The sequence below is a fragment of the Calypte anna genome, chromosome 2, assembly GCF_003957555.1.
Source record: "Calypte anna isolate BGI_N300 chromosome 2, bCalAnn1_v1.p, whole genome shotgun sequence".
Taxonomy (NCBI): Eukaryota; Metazoa; Chordata; class Aves; order Apodiformes; family Trochilidae; genus Calypte; species Calypte anna.
In genome coordinates this window covers 82,077,373-82,093,850 of record NC_044245.1, presented here as the reverse complement: position 1 = coordinate 82,093,850, position 16,478 = coordinate 82,077,373, and the positions used below count along the sequence as shown (strand labels likewise).

Below are 16,478 nucleotides of genomic sequence, written 5' to 3'. Positions count from 1 at the left end.
CTGCAAATGCATTTGGATAACCATAATGATATGTATTGATGAAGCTCATATTTTAAATAATAAGCTGCAATAGTGTTCCTGTCAATAGTACTGTTAAACTGCATTAGGTGCTCATTGTGCCTCCCAACTTATTAATATTGTCTGTAAGCTTTGTTCCAGTTGACCTTTAGAAGTTTCCAAAAGTTAAGGTTTGCAACTCAGCAAGTTTGGCAGAGGAACATATATGATTATTCATATCATTGTTTAAACAGTAACCAGATGTGTCTTGTTTTTCTTCTTTCTTTTCCATTATTTTTGAAGTGATGTTAATCCAAGATGTTCATCCATTTACAGGGTTTTTCCACAGCACCAAATTCCCCTTTGGTGAATTCTCGTTCCAGTAGCCTGGGTTCATCACTGTCCCTTGGCAACATCTCAGGAATGACAGCAAATCCAGAAGTGAAAAAGCGCAGAGCACCTCCTCCACCAGTTGTGACACCTGCACTGCAGAACTTGGAGGTGATTGAGCAAGAAAAGACAGCAACGCAGGTAACAGGGACACCACAGAATGGGCTTCTTTGCTTGATGTTCTGGCTACCATCAGTTCAGTCTTCAGAGCTAAAGTCATTCACAGATCTTTCTGCTAGCATTATCTCCAGTTCACCAAAACTCTTGATCTTAGAAAAGGGAATTATCAGAAGTCTTGGGTTTTTGTAGATACTTACCGAGCTGTCATGAGACTGCCCCAAGCATTCTCCAATGTCAAGAATCTTTTTAGATCAGAAAAATTTTGTGAGTTAAAAAAGAAAAATGGTAAAAGAAGGATGGTGAGGAAAAAGTAAGGCAGAAAAGCTGAAAATCGTACAGGTATCCTTATTGTCCAGGAGAGCCATGGAAAATGGGTGATAGATTTAATGGGTAACAAAAATCTTCAGAATGCTGTTTTGCCCGGATTCACTGTTAAGCTATTGTCTGTACTCCTATTTCCAGTGCTTCTGAGGGATACTAGAAGATCTCTGCTTTCCGAGTTGCGCTGTGTGACCTTTTAAAGCAGTGCTCTGCTTTTGCTTTTAAAAAAGGTCACTATTTTGCTATACAATTATTGAGAACTAAACAGAAATGGGGGCAAACCTTTCTGAGGACCTAACCCTTTGAAAAGAATAGAGTTGAGGGGAAAGGAAATTATTCTTGTGTTTGTGGTGACATTCTGATATGTATGTTACCGAATATGTGCAAGCACGTTAATATTTCTGGTTCCATCATTAATAAAAAGTATCACATTCTAAATGTAAACTGGAAAGGTCAGTGTGTAAAGCTATATATGGATGCCAAGTAAAAATGCAAGGAAACAGTACAAGCCTAGGGCTTGTCACCACTGTAGCAGACTAATCTTTGGAAAGTGAGCTGTATTAGTGCAAAACAGTCAGGAAGGAATCTTTAACTTCAGTATAGTGGAGGAGGAGGAGTCTAGTGCTCAATCTCACTTCTCACTTCCTGTGACTCTTTTGTTTGTCTGCATTAAGACGTATGTTAAGTGCCCTCTCCAGTGAAACTTTGTGTAATCAAAGTTGCTGCCACTCTTGGTAGAGGATTCTGGAGTCTTATTTTTCCATTCTTAGGATTTCTTAAAGTGTGATAGTTGGTACATAGTTGTGTTTCATCTTTCAAAATTGGAGTAAATGTCTTTGAAATTGTACTCACTTATAGACACAGCTGAAGAAAACCAAGAATGTTTTCTTGACACATTGGGTGCACTTTCTTCTTTAAAATTTTCTTTTGATGTTCCTACTATATATTTTTATGAGGTTTCTTGTGTTCCCCAGAGTTAAACATTTAATGTGTTTAAGATAATGAGATAATTTTGTACAAAAATACTATGGCTGTGTTATTCTGCTGTTCTCCTAGGCTTATTTCCATGCAGTGTGGCATTAGATCTTGTTACACAAAAGCACTGAGAAGCTAACCTCTTTTTAAATGTGTTAACTTTTCTATTTCCATCACTTTTGCAAATAGATCAAAGTACTGTCTTTCTGACTTCATTGGGAGAAAATTATTTATTTTATTTATCACAAATAGTGTACATACAGTGTATACTTCATATTCTCAAAGTCTAAAGGAAAATCTGTTTTGAAGAAGAGAAACAGATGAAGATTGCATCAGAGGTTGCATCCATGACAAAGTTCATTTTGAGCAATAGAAATGTCTAGCATAGCTGACAAAACCAATGAGGAGCACAGCAAATTATGAGCACAGTTCATAGTGTCTGTTCAGATGCATTTGTTGGGTAAAAGGACAGCTTTCTGCAAATGGTTGCGTAGGTCAAAATATTGGAGAGTTATAGTATGCTTCAGAAGCTCCCAGGCTGAAAGCTACTCACAGCCTGCCCTTTAGTTTGAGAAAGAATGTGGGGAGTACAGTTGAAATGAAGCACTATTTCCCAGGGAAGAGAATAATTATTCAGTATTATGTGGCAAGCTAGCAACAGTGGTACTGTTTATAAGAAAACCCAAACAGTTCTGTTTTATCTTTGTGCAGACTATCCAGTTTGCTGTGAAAATAGAGTAAAAACTTTCAGGGTGTAAGTTTATTTCTTTAGTTCATGGGAAAGAAATACCACTGATGTGGGTTTTTTTTTTTCAGGGAAGGGCGTCAATTCCTTATTAATGGACTTCCTTCCATAAAAAGATAAGATGTTTGTTTAGAAAACGTTATTTATGTGCAACTGTTACTAACAGGAAGATCCTGCAAAAGGAGAACATGTTTATCTCCAGTGAAGCTGGCACATTAATAGAAAATAGAAAAGGTGGTATTCTGAACTTTCAGAAGGTCTTTTCCTTTTTAACTCTCTGGTTTTCATAAACTTGTGTAGAAAAGAGAATACCGTAGCTGTTACAAATGCCTGTAATTTTACTTTCCAGCTGGGTAAGTCTGTTATTTTTTAACCCACTGTTAAGTCCCAGGGCATTCAATTTTCTTTACCACACAGATGATTCTTTAGGTATATATATCTCATCTCCCTGCCTAGTGGTTGCAATAAGAAATTTCAATGTGTATGAAGACCAGAGTGTTTTAAATTATACTTTAAAGTTAGATTTTTACTCTGCTCACTTTTTGGGGTAGGTGGATTACTGCAATATATTTTTACCATATTGCAGCTTTTGTTTCTGTGAGGCTTACAGTAATTTACCTCCTTGAGGGCAAGGCCCCTGCAGTAGCTTTTATTGCTTCTTAGTGCAGCATCATTAGTTTCCCATGTCTATATAGAGGTAGTTTTCCCTCTGTAACTATTTTGAGTCTCCTCAAGAAAATGCTCATTTCTGTTCAGAGAACAATTGAGCAATGTTTCAGATTATGCTGAACATACACTGAATAGTTTGCAAAGGAATACAGAGTCAAAGAAAGGAGTCTACAGATTTCTTCTCTGGAGACTTTTCCTCCTGTTTTTTAAACATCTCCCAAGTGACGCTATTTAGAATAACAAGAAGTCACTTGAAAAATATATTCTTCAAAAGACCAGGGCATGGTAACATTTCCAGTATGAAATCTAGAAGTTGGCTGGTTTAAAAGTGAGGTCCCCTCCTTCCCTCAGTTGTAAAATGGAGCTCACATCATGCAGAGGGTAGAGCAGAACAGCATAGGAGATGAGAAAGAACCTGAACCTGCTTTTCAATCAATCTTTGTTCTGTGTCAGAGCATTTTAGATGAGGTACTATCAGAATTTGGGGCTGCCTTACACTAGGCATAGTGTAAATTGTGTCTCCACCCTAAAAAGCATGTACCACATAGCAAAATATGTAAGAGAAAACCTCTGTGAGTATGCTGTTGTAGATAGAGCACAAAGAGAAAAGCCACTTGTGAAGTCTGACAGAATTAAACATCTCAGAGGTTTATTCAGTGATCTCTCATTAAAAGAAAGATAAATGTGTTTGTCTTATTTATTGGAAGAACTGTATAGCTGTTTATTTGAGTCTTTTGGAGGTCAAGAGTATTGTGAATTGGCGAATTGGTTTACAAGCGTAATATTTATTTTTTTTTAGCGTGTATGAGAAAATATAGAAATTGGAAAGAGGGGAAATGATAAAGAAGGCCTCAGGAATTTTCTATAATAGCCTTTTCTATGAAATTGAGTGGTTTATTCAGAATAAAACCATGAGGCTTTTTGTAGACATCAGAATTAGAAGAGGGCTCTTCAGTGCCTTTATCTGTTTAATAACTCTGCTGTCAGCTCTAGAAGCTGGAAATGCAACTTGGGGACTGTGATGAAGAAGCTGTGTGCCATTTCAGCTACTGCAGTTTTCAAAACAGCAGCACTTGCATATAATATGTTGATGTAACAGGAGCCATCTGGGACTTCGTAGAATTATTGACCAGCTGGGGTTGGAAGGGACCTTAAAGATCATCTAGTTCCAAACCCTTTGCATGGGCAGGGACACCTCCCACCAGACCAGGTTGCTCAGGGCCCCATCCAAGCTGGCGTTGAACACTTCCAGGGAGGGAGCAGCCACAACTTCCTTAGGCAACCTGTGCCAGCGTCTCACCACCCTCACAGGAAAGAATTTTTTCCTAATGTCTAAGCTAAATCTTCAAGTTTTAAACCATTTCCCGTTTTACACACCTGTGTAAAAAGCCCTATCCCAGCCGGTTATTAACCAGTCAAATGCCTGTACTAATAGAGGAATAGGGTGATATAGCAGATAAAATATCCTGACATCTGTTTTGTAGATTTTAAACTTAGTTGTCATATGGCAAGACAGTGGGTTCAAGTAAAGGTTGTGTCATTGCTTTTTAGTGCAGATGAGGAACTGGCCTCTCAGTTTCAGAAAGTTCTGTAAACCTTCTTATAAACCAGAACAATTTTCAGCTTTGTGTCCACGCTTGTATTGATTGCTGGATGTTGCTATAGACTAACTTGTGTGACATACCACGGGCTTTGCCTTGCTTCTTATGTTCCTCAATTTAGATCTCTAACTTGGGTAGCTGAGGACAATTGTTGATTCCCCATTCTTGGTCAAGGTCATACCTTTAGAGCAGACAGCTTGTTCCCAGTGTTTTATCAAGACTGTTTCCTCACCAAGAATAACTTACTCATTAAAGAGGCTTACTTACGTGAATAAGAAGTATTACAGCCAAAAAGAGTCACAGGCTTACTTAGAACATTGCTCTCAGCTCTCTCCTCCGTTTATTTTTGATCAATTTTATGCCTGAATGACAAGTTCAGCTTCAAGAGAATCATTTAACATGAACAAATACAAATGAGACTTTCATATCTTCCCTGGAGAAAATAAGATCCTCACAATAAAGATTTCCCAAATTTCTTCTTTATAGAGAAGGTACTCTCAGTAATTTCTGTATGCCTTATCAAATGGAAGGAAATTAAAAAATGTGGAAATACAGAGGAAATGTTGGTTTTGCCATCTTAATTGATGATTTGTATTGCTGACACAACATTTTTCTTCTTCCTCTTTCTCTTCCCTCCTCCCCCTCCCCCCTCTTTTCACAAGCTTATATACTCCTGTTGGAAATAGCATCCTCCAGCAACATATGTTTCCCTGTTGCAGTGCATATTGCACTTGAAAAAGTTATGATTCTTCTGGCAATCATTAATAGGAGTGCCTCAGAGCTGGCAGGGCACTGGGTTAGGCATCACAGCCATTTAATACCTTGTTCATACCTAAGAGATACTTTTCACACTTTCACACAGCAGAATTAGTGTTACAGTACTGTTCGCTGTCCTTTTACATAGAAACCATTATAAAATGAATACACTAGAGACTGAAAGCTTAGGCCCTCTCTGGTGGATTGAGCATGTTTAGAGATATTAAGGAGCAAATACTCAAGTAAAATGTCCTGGTGTTGAATTTGTGCCCATCTGCAGGCCATACTGAAGTGCCTTGAATGGCATTCCAAATAAGCAGAGCATGTGGTGAAAACTTAACTGGAATTCATTCTGCCAGGAAGAACCACAGAATAACATTCATGTAGTAAAAATAAAGGACAGGAAGTGAAGGAAGTGTATTAATAAAAATCATAATTAACATACTGAATTTGTTCGAAGTATTATGAAACCATATACCTAACCAAATTTCCAGAATCAGTCCTGGAATTTTCAGCTCTTAAATTTCCCATGTGTATGTGTGTATGCTACAGTCGTGGGCTTGGAAGCAACTTGGAAATGTGACTCATTATCTTCCTTAGAAGTAAAATGTATTTTAAAGCAGTGGCCAAGTTTTTAGAAATGGTTATCTCAGCTGTCTGTAATTAGAAAGCTGAGTTTGTAGCTTGACGTTTTCTGAACTTTTAAGATGTCAGAAACTACGTCTGGTTGCTCAGCAACTCAGTTTCTGGCCGCTGTGATCTTGATGTATTATTCTTTACTATATCACCTTCTGTTGCAAAAGGAGTTTAAATTGAAATCATTAATATGACAATCTGAGCAAAGCAAGCATTTTTTCTGCTAATGTCCCCCCTGTAAAAGCGGTGGGGTTTTTTTGCACTTTCTTGCGTGTTTCCATGAAGTAATTACCACTCTTCTTCATATGCCACATTCAATCTAATGCCACAGGTTTGTGGTTAGCTGACTCCAAGGATAATCTTTGTTTGTTTAAAATCATACTGTTATTTTTGTGCTTCTCAGGTTTTCAAAATATGTATTTTTCTGTGGCTGCAAATTAAGCCCTAAAGCAGTGGATACAGATCCTGTAGGACAGTGTAGAGGAAGGTATGTTCCTAGTATGCACAGCTGTGTCAGTAAAGATGCCATCAGTAGAGCTCTGTGTGCCCTGTAAGTTAAAGTTTTTAAAATCTGCTTTGTCCCTGTGTATTTTGGATAAATCTGGTCTTTCAAAATACAATACTTCTGCATTTGGCTTTCCTTCTGAGTAACAGATGAGTATTTTGAGAGAACCTATGTTTATGTGAATGACCACCTTTTTTCCTCACAAATTTTCTTGGACTATCAGAAGCATCATTTTATGGGATAGGCATTATACCAGCAGGCACTGCCATTGTAGAGAAACTGGGGAGTCTCAACTGGATGAGAACAGCTGCACCAGTTACCTACAAAATTGAGATATATTTTAGGCTGGTGTCTAAAACCTGCTTTATTAGCATCTGTTGTGATCATCTCTGTAAGCACTGTGCTCTTACCAGCCTTCTGTCTTCTGCCTCTTCCTTTGTGCATCTGATGTAATTTATGATTGTGAAAACTCCACCCTGATCAGTACTGTGCCCCACAAGGGAGAGTTTCAGATTTCTTTAGATTTAGCTTGGTGGTTGATTCCACTTCTGTAGGCATTTTGACAGTGATACTTGTGGGAGAGGTTGCTTGTTTTCTGTACTGCAGCAGTGCATATAATGTGTTTTCTTATCTTTAGGTGTTTTCTATAGGTGTCTTCTTATCTTTTGCCATGTATTTTTTTATGTACTTATGTAGAAGGTGAAAGATAATGAGCATTGGAGACCATCTGTTTTAATCTGTTTTAATAAGGAGCTCAGCGTTCAGAAAAAGGGTCGATGGGTTCAGATTAGATATCTCCCTTTCAAAGGTTACATCTAAGCAGAAATGTCTACCAGAAGTCAACAAGATAGGAGTGCATGTTTTTATTATCATCTTTTAGAGAGGAAGGGAGGTTTCTTTTGACTCAGAGGTCTTCTGGGTGAGGTCTTCTCAACCTTTCTCTTATGACACATTTCCTTAAGTGTTCTGTGTATTTATTTTTGTTTAACTTTGGGGGGTTGGTTTTGTTTTTATTATTTTTTTTCTTTGTAGCATCCAGAAGTCTCCATGGAGAATAGCAGATACTTTGTCAATGTTCTGAAGAAGGATGCAATGAATCAGTTTTTATTGTAGGAAAAAGCTGTTTTTCAAAATGTGTCTTTTTCTTCTTCAAAATATTGCATCTTCTAGGTCAGTTCTCAGGTTTTTATAAGTTCCCTGAAAATATGAAAGCAAGATTTGTTCTGAAGGAAGGAGGGAAGGAGGGAAATACTTCATTGACTTACAGGTTTTTAAGAATGCTGATTAAAAGGAATTGAATAGCTGCATTGGTACACCTTCTTAGTTTGTTCTAGTTTGGTTTTCTTTTTGTGGAAGGCAGCAGAGTGAAATGTGAATGGTGCCTGTTATTTTTTAAAAGCTCCTTTTTCGTTGTTTGTTATCTGAGGATATGAGAGTTAGTTATTATATTTCTTGTAATTTTTTTTTATCTTCTCTCGTTTTGGTGGCAGACTTTTTATAACTCTCTTTATAACTTAATTATAAGTTTTTATAATTTGCAATATCTCTCAACAGCATTTTTGTGATGAGGATGGGGTATGGAATCTTTATTAAGATGCTCTTTTGCCAGAATCTCTTCAGGTGATCAAATTGTGTAAGCATAAATGAAGAATATTATGCTTACATAAAGTAACCATAAAAGTATATTTCTTTTATAAGCTTTTTTTTTCTTTCTTTTTTATTTAAGAAGTCAGCAGATAGTAAAAAATGTATGGTTTAAGAAGAAACCTAATACTTATTTCAAGATTTCTTAAAATAACAGAGAGGTAGTGGAGCTGTTCTCTTCCTAGTTTTGTACTAGATTTTGAAAGGTACTGGAGTGCACACTGTGGTGCTGGATGATGCCAGATCAGGAGGCTGGGAACTTGTTGCACAATTGGCATGAGACAGTATTCTGGTAAGATCAAAGAGTAGCTGAGTCTGTCTCTGTGTGTTAATACAAATAGATAGATTGTTCATAGATAAAGCCATTAAAAATGGAGATTGTATCTGGTTTGTTTTTTGGGTTTTTTAATTTCACATCACATTAATGTAGGAATTGCATATTTGGGATGTACTAGGCTGTTCTTGGTGTATTATTAAACTTTCTGTTTGACTTTTAGTATGCATCTCTTTGGGGCTTTTATTCTTTTGTCTGAAACATATTCAGAAGATTTTTACTTCATTTATGCATATCTATAAATGTTGAAAGTTTATGAATTAAATCTTTTTTCATTTACACACATAGACATATAAAAAATAATTTATTTTGCCACACTGCCATAAACACTACTTTACTCCTTGGCCAGAGAATTGCCTACTGTTCTCCTAGGGTGGTAAAAAGGTTCAACTTTGCTTTCCATTTTTCACAGTTTAAGGTTGCCCACTAGGCAGATAATGAACATCAGCCTTGTGCAATAACATAGATAAGGAATGCAGTTTATTTCCTTTGTCTAATGATTGCACTCTAGTTCCTTTCTCTGAGCAGTAGCTGTTGAAAGCGTTCTCAAGATGACGCACTGGAGACCAGAGTGCTATCTGAGATGGAAAAGATTGTATAAAATGACTGTATCTGTATTAAGTCTCTCTGTTGTGAAGAGCAAGGAGATAGAGAAAATATTGCTGAGTGGTCCTTATGCCACACTTCAGATTTTCATGAAGAAACTCAGAGAAAAAAGGTGGAAATAGAGTTGATGTTTGGAAAGTAAAAGGATATTCAAGAGAACTATAAGCCTCCTAATGTGGCTTAGGTGCTGGGAAAAAATTACAAGAAATATGATAGAGAATTAAATTAATTGGCATTTCTATGAAGATATTGAATAGGGTAAAATATAGCTTTAGTAAAACAGAAACACTGCCTTTAAACTTCTTGAGTGCTTTTGATGCATTGAGCAAATGGATATATGTGGCCTGGTTAATGCAGTCTGTTTGGGTTTCCACAAAGCTTCCACCAAGGTATTCACCAGGGATTTCTTGAGGAAACCAAGTCTCTGTTCCATAAGGAGGAAGGTCATCTTACTCTTGAATAATGTGACTGTAAGTAAAAGAGAAGAGGAATCACAGGTTAGGACTCAGGGTTATGTTTATCTATTGGTGAAATCTTGCAACAGTTTGGGGGTATTTGAGGATCCATGTTCTGCATAGTAAGAAGAGACGTGGGAAAAAACAGTTGAGTGACAAAATTTGTTTCTGGTACTTGGATAGTCCAGATAGTAAAAACAAAGGCTGAAAATGCAGAGTAGCTGTTGAAAAGACCTTATGAGACTGAGTGCTGGCAGCACTTGCAGGTAAAAGCAAGTAAAATTCCATGTAAGTTTGAAATTATATATATGAGGCAAGGGCACTCTCATTCCCTAAAACTTTGTAAAATATTGGTGTGTCTGCTGACTGTATCCAGTTAGGAAGATCTTAGGATCATAAGGCACTTTTCTTTGAAAAGTCAGCTCAAAGCTCAACAGCAATCAGAAGAGCAAATAACATGTAGAGTATTTCAGGAGAGGAAAAGAGCATAAAAAGATAACTTTATACACCTCTGTATTCTTAGGTTTATTATGCCAGCTTCAGCACTGCAGTAGTGTTCCCTTTGTTTCATAAGGCTATTACAGAATGGGAAGACACTCATGGAAGGACATAAAGGGTGATCAAAGGTGTGGAATAGCTTAATATGGGGACAAGAGTTCAACTTAAGTAAGCCCTGCCTCTTCGTCTTGAAAAAGTGGCATGAGAAATAGGGATAGAGATTTGACTGTTCAGCCAGCCATTACAGGAGCATTTGAAGCTAGTAGGAAAGAGGCAAACCACACAAAACCAGTGTTGTTCTTCATGTAAGCAGTTGATTGGTGAAACTCCTTGCCAAGGGTTGATGTGGCTACTAAAAGTTTGCATGAGCTCAAGAGGAGACTGAACAAATGCTACAAGGATGACAAATCTGTTGTAAATTTTCAACTATAAACCACACCAAGAAGTCCCTGCCATGAAGATGGTTGGTGGCTGCAAAAGTATTAGGGAGAAGGTCATACTGGACATACCTTCCCTTTAATGCTCCTCTAGGTGCTTTAGGCCATAATCTGATACAGAAGCCTGAACAGAACTCTAGATCTAACCAACTACAGCCATTTTTGGAGAAAACTGAGGAACTGGAACCTAAATATTAGTCTTTTATGATCTGATACTACTCCAGGAAAGTCACTGGCAGCATTCTCAGTGACTTCATTAGGTCTCCTTATCACTGGTAATTTGATAACCAGGCAACCTGTCTCTTGTTAAAAACAGAAACAGCTGTCTTTGATTGCTGTTCCCAATTATTGCTGTCTTGGTTTTGTGCTCATAAGTGAAAAACTTTGCATCTGCAGAGTAAGGCCATCATTTTTGCCAGCAAAACATGAGCAATAAGTATTTTCCAGCATGAACCCTAATGCAACTTGCAACCCTAAGTACAACTTAGTACTGTAGCTGTAGTCTCAGAAGAGCCCTACAGGACTCTGAGAGTCATTTGCAGCTCCTCTGGGCTTCATCTCAAAATACTGAGATGCAGATATGCAGCTGAAATCACAAGTAACTGGAAGCTGTATGGATGAGGTCTTGTGCCGTCCATTGGACATGTGCCTTTCACTGGTGACATAAAAAGCATCATGAAAGGCTTGATACCATCCCAGTTGAGATCAATATCAGATCGAGGTCCATGCCAATTAATGTCTCTTTTCCTCTGAGAAAAGTTGGAACACTTCTGTCTTGTGCAGTGATGGGGTTATTGTTTCGCTTAGCAAATTATGATATTTGTACCTTCAGAAGATAGTAAGTCAACTTGGTCTCTCCCAGCATGCTGCTTTCCTGAATCTATACAGGTTTTGCCCAAAGAATTTGGCAATATTTCTTCAAGAGGAGTGCATAAGGGTGCAGCTTTTTTCAGTGATCTTCATTTAATTGTCATGTGTTGAAAAAAGCCTGTACAAACTGTTGCCCTTCAGAGGCATGAAATTCAGTGATGACATACGTTACGTTTTATAGATACAGCGACCTCTGTAACTGGTCACAAACTTGAAAAGTTTTATCTGTTTAATACTTCTTCTGGTGCCGAACCTAGCTAGTGCTAATCTGCTACAGAATCTGTTATCAGGATGTACCAAAAACAATTACTAGAAACAAGAGCGAGTAGTAGAAGGGGTCTGTGTTTCCTTAAAATTCCCCACACCACAGTAAATTGTCAAGAAATTAGAACACAGAACAATTAATTTCCAATTTGAAGGGGTGTTGTTCATTTTTCCCTAAAGAACTTTAAACATGATATTCAGTTAGCTGATTGATGTTCTTTTCATGTCTGACAAGACAATATTCAGATGACAAATGTGAAATGAGCTGACAGAACATCAGATATATTGTTTGCAATGCATTCTGGATGCTTAGTTTAGCTAGACAAGTACTCTCTAGTTCGGATAAATGATGCAGGCCTAAATTAAAAGAAAAGAGAGAAAAATACAGTGATAGCTGAAGGCTTATCTTGCTGTCATTTAACACAGAAAAAAGACGTTTCTAGTGAAAGGGAATAATTTGTACTTCTTTTGCAAGAAAAACAGCTCCAAAAAATAATTCTGGTATGTGTACACTTAATCAAACGTGTTCCTTCTTTAAAAATTGATTTAAAATTCTACAGTGAGATGATACATGCTCTGTAATGACTGCTTTCTCAGTATCTTCAAAGAATAACAGTTAAGGGTGTGTTACATTTTAATATAATTTTACAGAATTGTCTTCTCTGTACTTCTAAAGAAATCCCATAGTCCAAATTGTGACCTGTCCTCTTTAGAGCTCCTAATGCTCAGCTTTGTGCTGCTGCATATTTTTTACTAGTAATGTGTCCCATTTTAAGCACAAATTTTCAGAAAGCATTTTAATAACTTTAGGCAACCAACTTATTTTCCAGGAGGTTTTGTGTTCTTTTTTTTTTTTAATATACTTATTTTCCAGCACTTTTGTCCCATAATTTTAAGTAGAGTAAGGTGTATTGAATTAATTAAAAGAAATCTTAGCTCAGTCATTAAGTGATTAAGTGCAGCTGATTATATTTTTTCTGAAGTTTGGCCAATATAAGCAAGAAGGATGTTAGCATAAAATTTCAGTGGAGGTTTATGTTAGCCAGAAGGTGCAGTGTCTCAGAAGTGCAAGGGGAAGTAAGACTGCCTTTACACTGGCCCTTTGAGAAACTATTTTTACCTAGACAAAGTATATGCTTCATTAATAAGTTTTGCACCAAAGGAACTTGAAAATTTAAAGTCTGCTTCAAAATTATGTCCTTTTCTGAAAAGAGAATATCGCTTCTTTAGATTGGGGTAAAAAGCTGCTCCTGCCACTGTGTGGCTTTACTGTGTTTTTAGAAGTAGTTATTTTTTACCATTTTGTCCAGGAAATAGCAGCAGTGTCAGCACAGTAGTAATTTAAATTGATTACCTGTTTTAGCTGGAGACTGAACTGGGTGAAATGCTGAGTACTTCACGCTTTGATTTGGATAGGCTATTACTGCAGAGAGGTGGGAGAGTATAAGCTACAAAGTTCTGTGAGATTCCTCCATGGTTTGCTTTCCTGTTGTTCTCTTCAAAGTAGTCTGGTTCTGACCTCTAACCTGTGTAGGTACAGTTGCTGAAATTAAATCAAAGTCAGACTGACCTGGTGATTTGTGTGCGAGAACCCAAGCAACGTGTGCTTGCATTGTCTTTACCATTAAACAAGCATCACATAATAATCATGCAGAATTATAAGACTGGTTTGACAGGCGAGCTTCTGGTTTAAGACAGCAGTTCATAAAAAGTGCTTTCATTTTTTTGCAAGAAAACATACGATCAGAATGGTTTGGGTTGGAAGGGACCTTAAAGATCATCCAATTCCAACCCCTCTGCATGGGCAGGGATACCTCCCACTAGATCAGGTTGCTCAAAGTCCCATCCAACCTGGCCTTGAACACTTCCAGGGAGGGGGTAGCCACAATTTCCCTGCACAGCCTGTGCCAGCATCTCACCATCCTCACAGGAAATAACTTTTTCCTAATGTCTAAGCTAAATCTCCTCTCTTCAAGTTTTAAATCATCACCCCTTGTCCATGTGTCTTGAAAGCTGAGTCCTCGAATTACGTGCAAGAAAAATTCTTGGAATAGTCTTTTCACCAACATGAATAGCATTCTTGATCTTTTGCAACAATCCAGTTGCTTCTGGCTGTGAGTTCATGGATCACCTGCCAACTGTTTCTGAACAGACTATGCTACCTGCCCTGGGAATAATACCACAACTTGCCATCGGGTGAGATCATGATATTATCACTTGACCTCCACATGTAGTCTCTGTCAAGCACTTCATTGAAAGCTGGCAAGACATCAGGGTCCGAACATACTGTTCTATGCAGCCTTGAATTTTGGCAGGGCTGCAACATCTAGCAAGTAAACTTCATCTGGCTTGCAAGTCACAGACAAATAGGACAGGCTGATGTCATCGTAAGCTTTAACTCTAATTAAAAAGAAAGTATGTGTCAAGTAACTACTCAGCTTTGTTCGGCAAGGTATTTAGGGGAAGTTAATAGACAAAGATAATTTTTAGAAGGGAGGCTTCTGACGAACTGTCATTTAGTAAGCAATGAAAAATGACTCTAACACTGTGCTTAATTTAGAAACTGTATTTGTGTTGCTTTTCAGATTTTGTTTGCAAGTCCACCTTTCTTAGATCTTAAATTAAAAAGGTAAAAAAATATGAAATACAAAAATCAACTAAGTAAATGCATGCTGTGTAAATCAAGTTTAATGGCTTAAGGATATTGCATTCTGGTCATTGCTTAGCCAATTAAGAATGCAAGAAAATACATCACATGTAAGTATAATCAAGTAAAAACTACTTTTCTCTGCTACGTAAAGCTGTGATTCATGTAAGTTAATTCAGTCACATCCCAAAAGTAATATAGAAGTGGGGAGAGGAGGCAAATCCAGTTCCTGTCTTCATACAGCTTCAGTTTTTCACCTAATGAAAAGGTCACCAGGAGAAAGAGGCACCTCATGTTGTTTGCAGTGTGCTTACCTGAATCAGAACATTCTAGTTCAACAGCCAAGCTGAGTCCTGCTCAGCTCTGTGTCACTGGCACTTCCAGACATGGATAGCAAACAAAGTGCTCTGATGGGTTTCTCTAGCACATCCTTGCAGCTGACTCTGTAATTTTGAAAAATAAAAATCTTGTGCTTATGTGGAGTAGCTTGACATAGAGCCATGTTATACTGCAGTCCCTAGGAATGCATCGGATTGATGCTGTGGTACCTCTTTTCTGTTCCTCCCTCTTCTGGGTTTCTGAAGGTTGTGGAAGTGGGGGCTTCTGTCTGCCCCTTGTGATAGCTGGAAGGAACTAGACTTAAGTGGAAATTTATAGGGGTCAGAAGGAAGGAATGACACAAAATTACCACTTGACTTGACCTAAACCAACTTTCCCAGGCATTCTACATGGCTGCAGATGCAGAGGGATGAACACTATAGAAATAGGTAAAATATTTTTTTCTGTAAGTTGAGAAGACTTCTGAGGTGATTGCCTGGATTGAGCTCTAAGTACTAGAAATCAGTCTTGTCTGTAAGTGTAGAGGAAAACTTAAGCTCTGGGAGGTGTGTCACTTAGTGGTGGTAGAAAGGACATGGTTCTTACTTGTTCCTGATCAAACATTTGTCATTGCCTTCTACTTTCTAACCCTAACAGATATTAGGCTGCATCCTATCCTTTTGACAGAAAATTGGATAAATATACAATATAAATCTTGCAGATCTTCAGCTGGCTCATGACATCTCTCAGATTTGTAAGTCAAACAAAACAACCAGCTAGCCTGTAATCCTGAGTGTGAGACTGAGGAAGAGAAGGCAATGACTCAAGGAGGTGACAGTGATCACGTCAAACTCATTGACAAAGTTGTCAGAATAACTACTGAGCTGAAGTCACACTCTGTGTTTTAAACTCTTATTAATGTTTGTTTGTTCAAGTAATTCTATTTCTCTAGTACAAAAGATAAGTTAAAATATGAAATGAACATTTCAGATGGTTTTTGCCATTTTTGTTTAGCTTCTTCAGAGGAGAAATGAATCTTAGCAGGAAATCCCTTTGTGGTGGTTTTAAAATGTGACTTTTAAGTGTTTGAGGGGTTTTTTGTTGGGTATTTTTTTGTTGGTTTGAGTTTTTGCTCTGTTTTGGGGGGGTTTTGGATTTTTTTGTTTTGTTTTTTTCCCTCTAAATGAAGACATAAATGAGGAGGATTACATTGTATTCAGAGAAACAGAGGAAGTTCAATTCTCTGCCAAAGCAAACATCCGCAGACTTGTGTAGTCTACATGTTTCAATGCATGTGAAAATATTTGGTGTTGCAGAGTGACTTCCTTGAGTGGAAATAATATTGCAGCTAGTAATGAGATTTTGCAAAAGAAGGAAATCACAGCTATCTTGGTAATTTAACATCTCAGATTTGTTTATGGATAGTTTCCTGTCTGACACATTTAACTGAATAAGTTAAACTGTTTAAAGAAGATTAGAATTACATTAATTTTTAACTGCCCTTGACCGTGACATTTCACAAAGGGTGTGTTCAATAAAAACAGATGGAAAAATGAGCTTGCCCTTTAACCTTCTAGTGGCTTTTTTCTGTCAACTGATTTAGCTTTCTGTTGCCAGCCAGCTGAGTATTCAAGGACATCCTTGGCTTTTGTCTTCTTCATTTTATGAATAAAATAGCCCAAGAGCATAG

At 37.5% G+C, this 16,478-nt stretch overlaps 1 protein-coding gene across 3 annotated transcripts in view; it reads left to right on the top strand.

Moving 5' to 3' along the window:
• The window catches only part of COBL (cordon-bleu WH2 repeat protein), a 167,405-nt gene that overhangs the window by 89,844 nt on the left and 61,083 nt on the right, over positions 1-16,478 (top strand). For all 3 annotated transcript variants that reach the window (XM_030444992.1, XM_030444991.1, XM_030444993.1), the window contains one exon: positions 334-528. In XM_030444992.1, the coding sequence (XP_030300852.1) occupies positions 334-528 (195 nt within the window). The remainder of the gene's footprint in view (positions 1-333; positions 529-16,478) is intronic.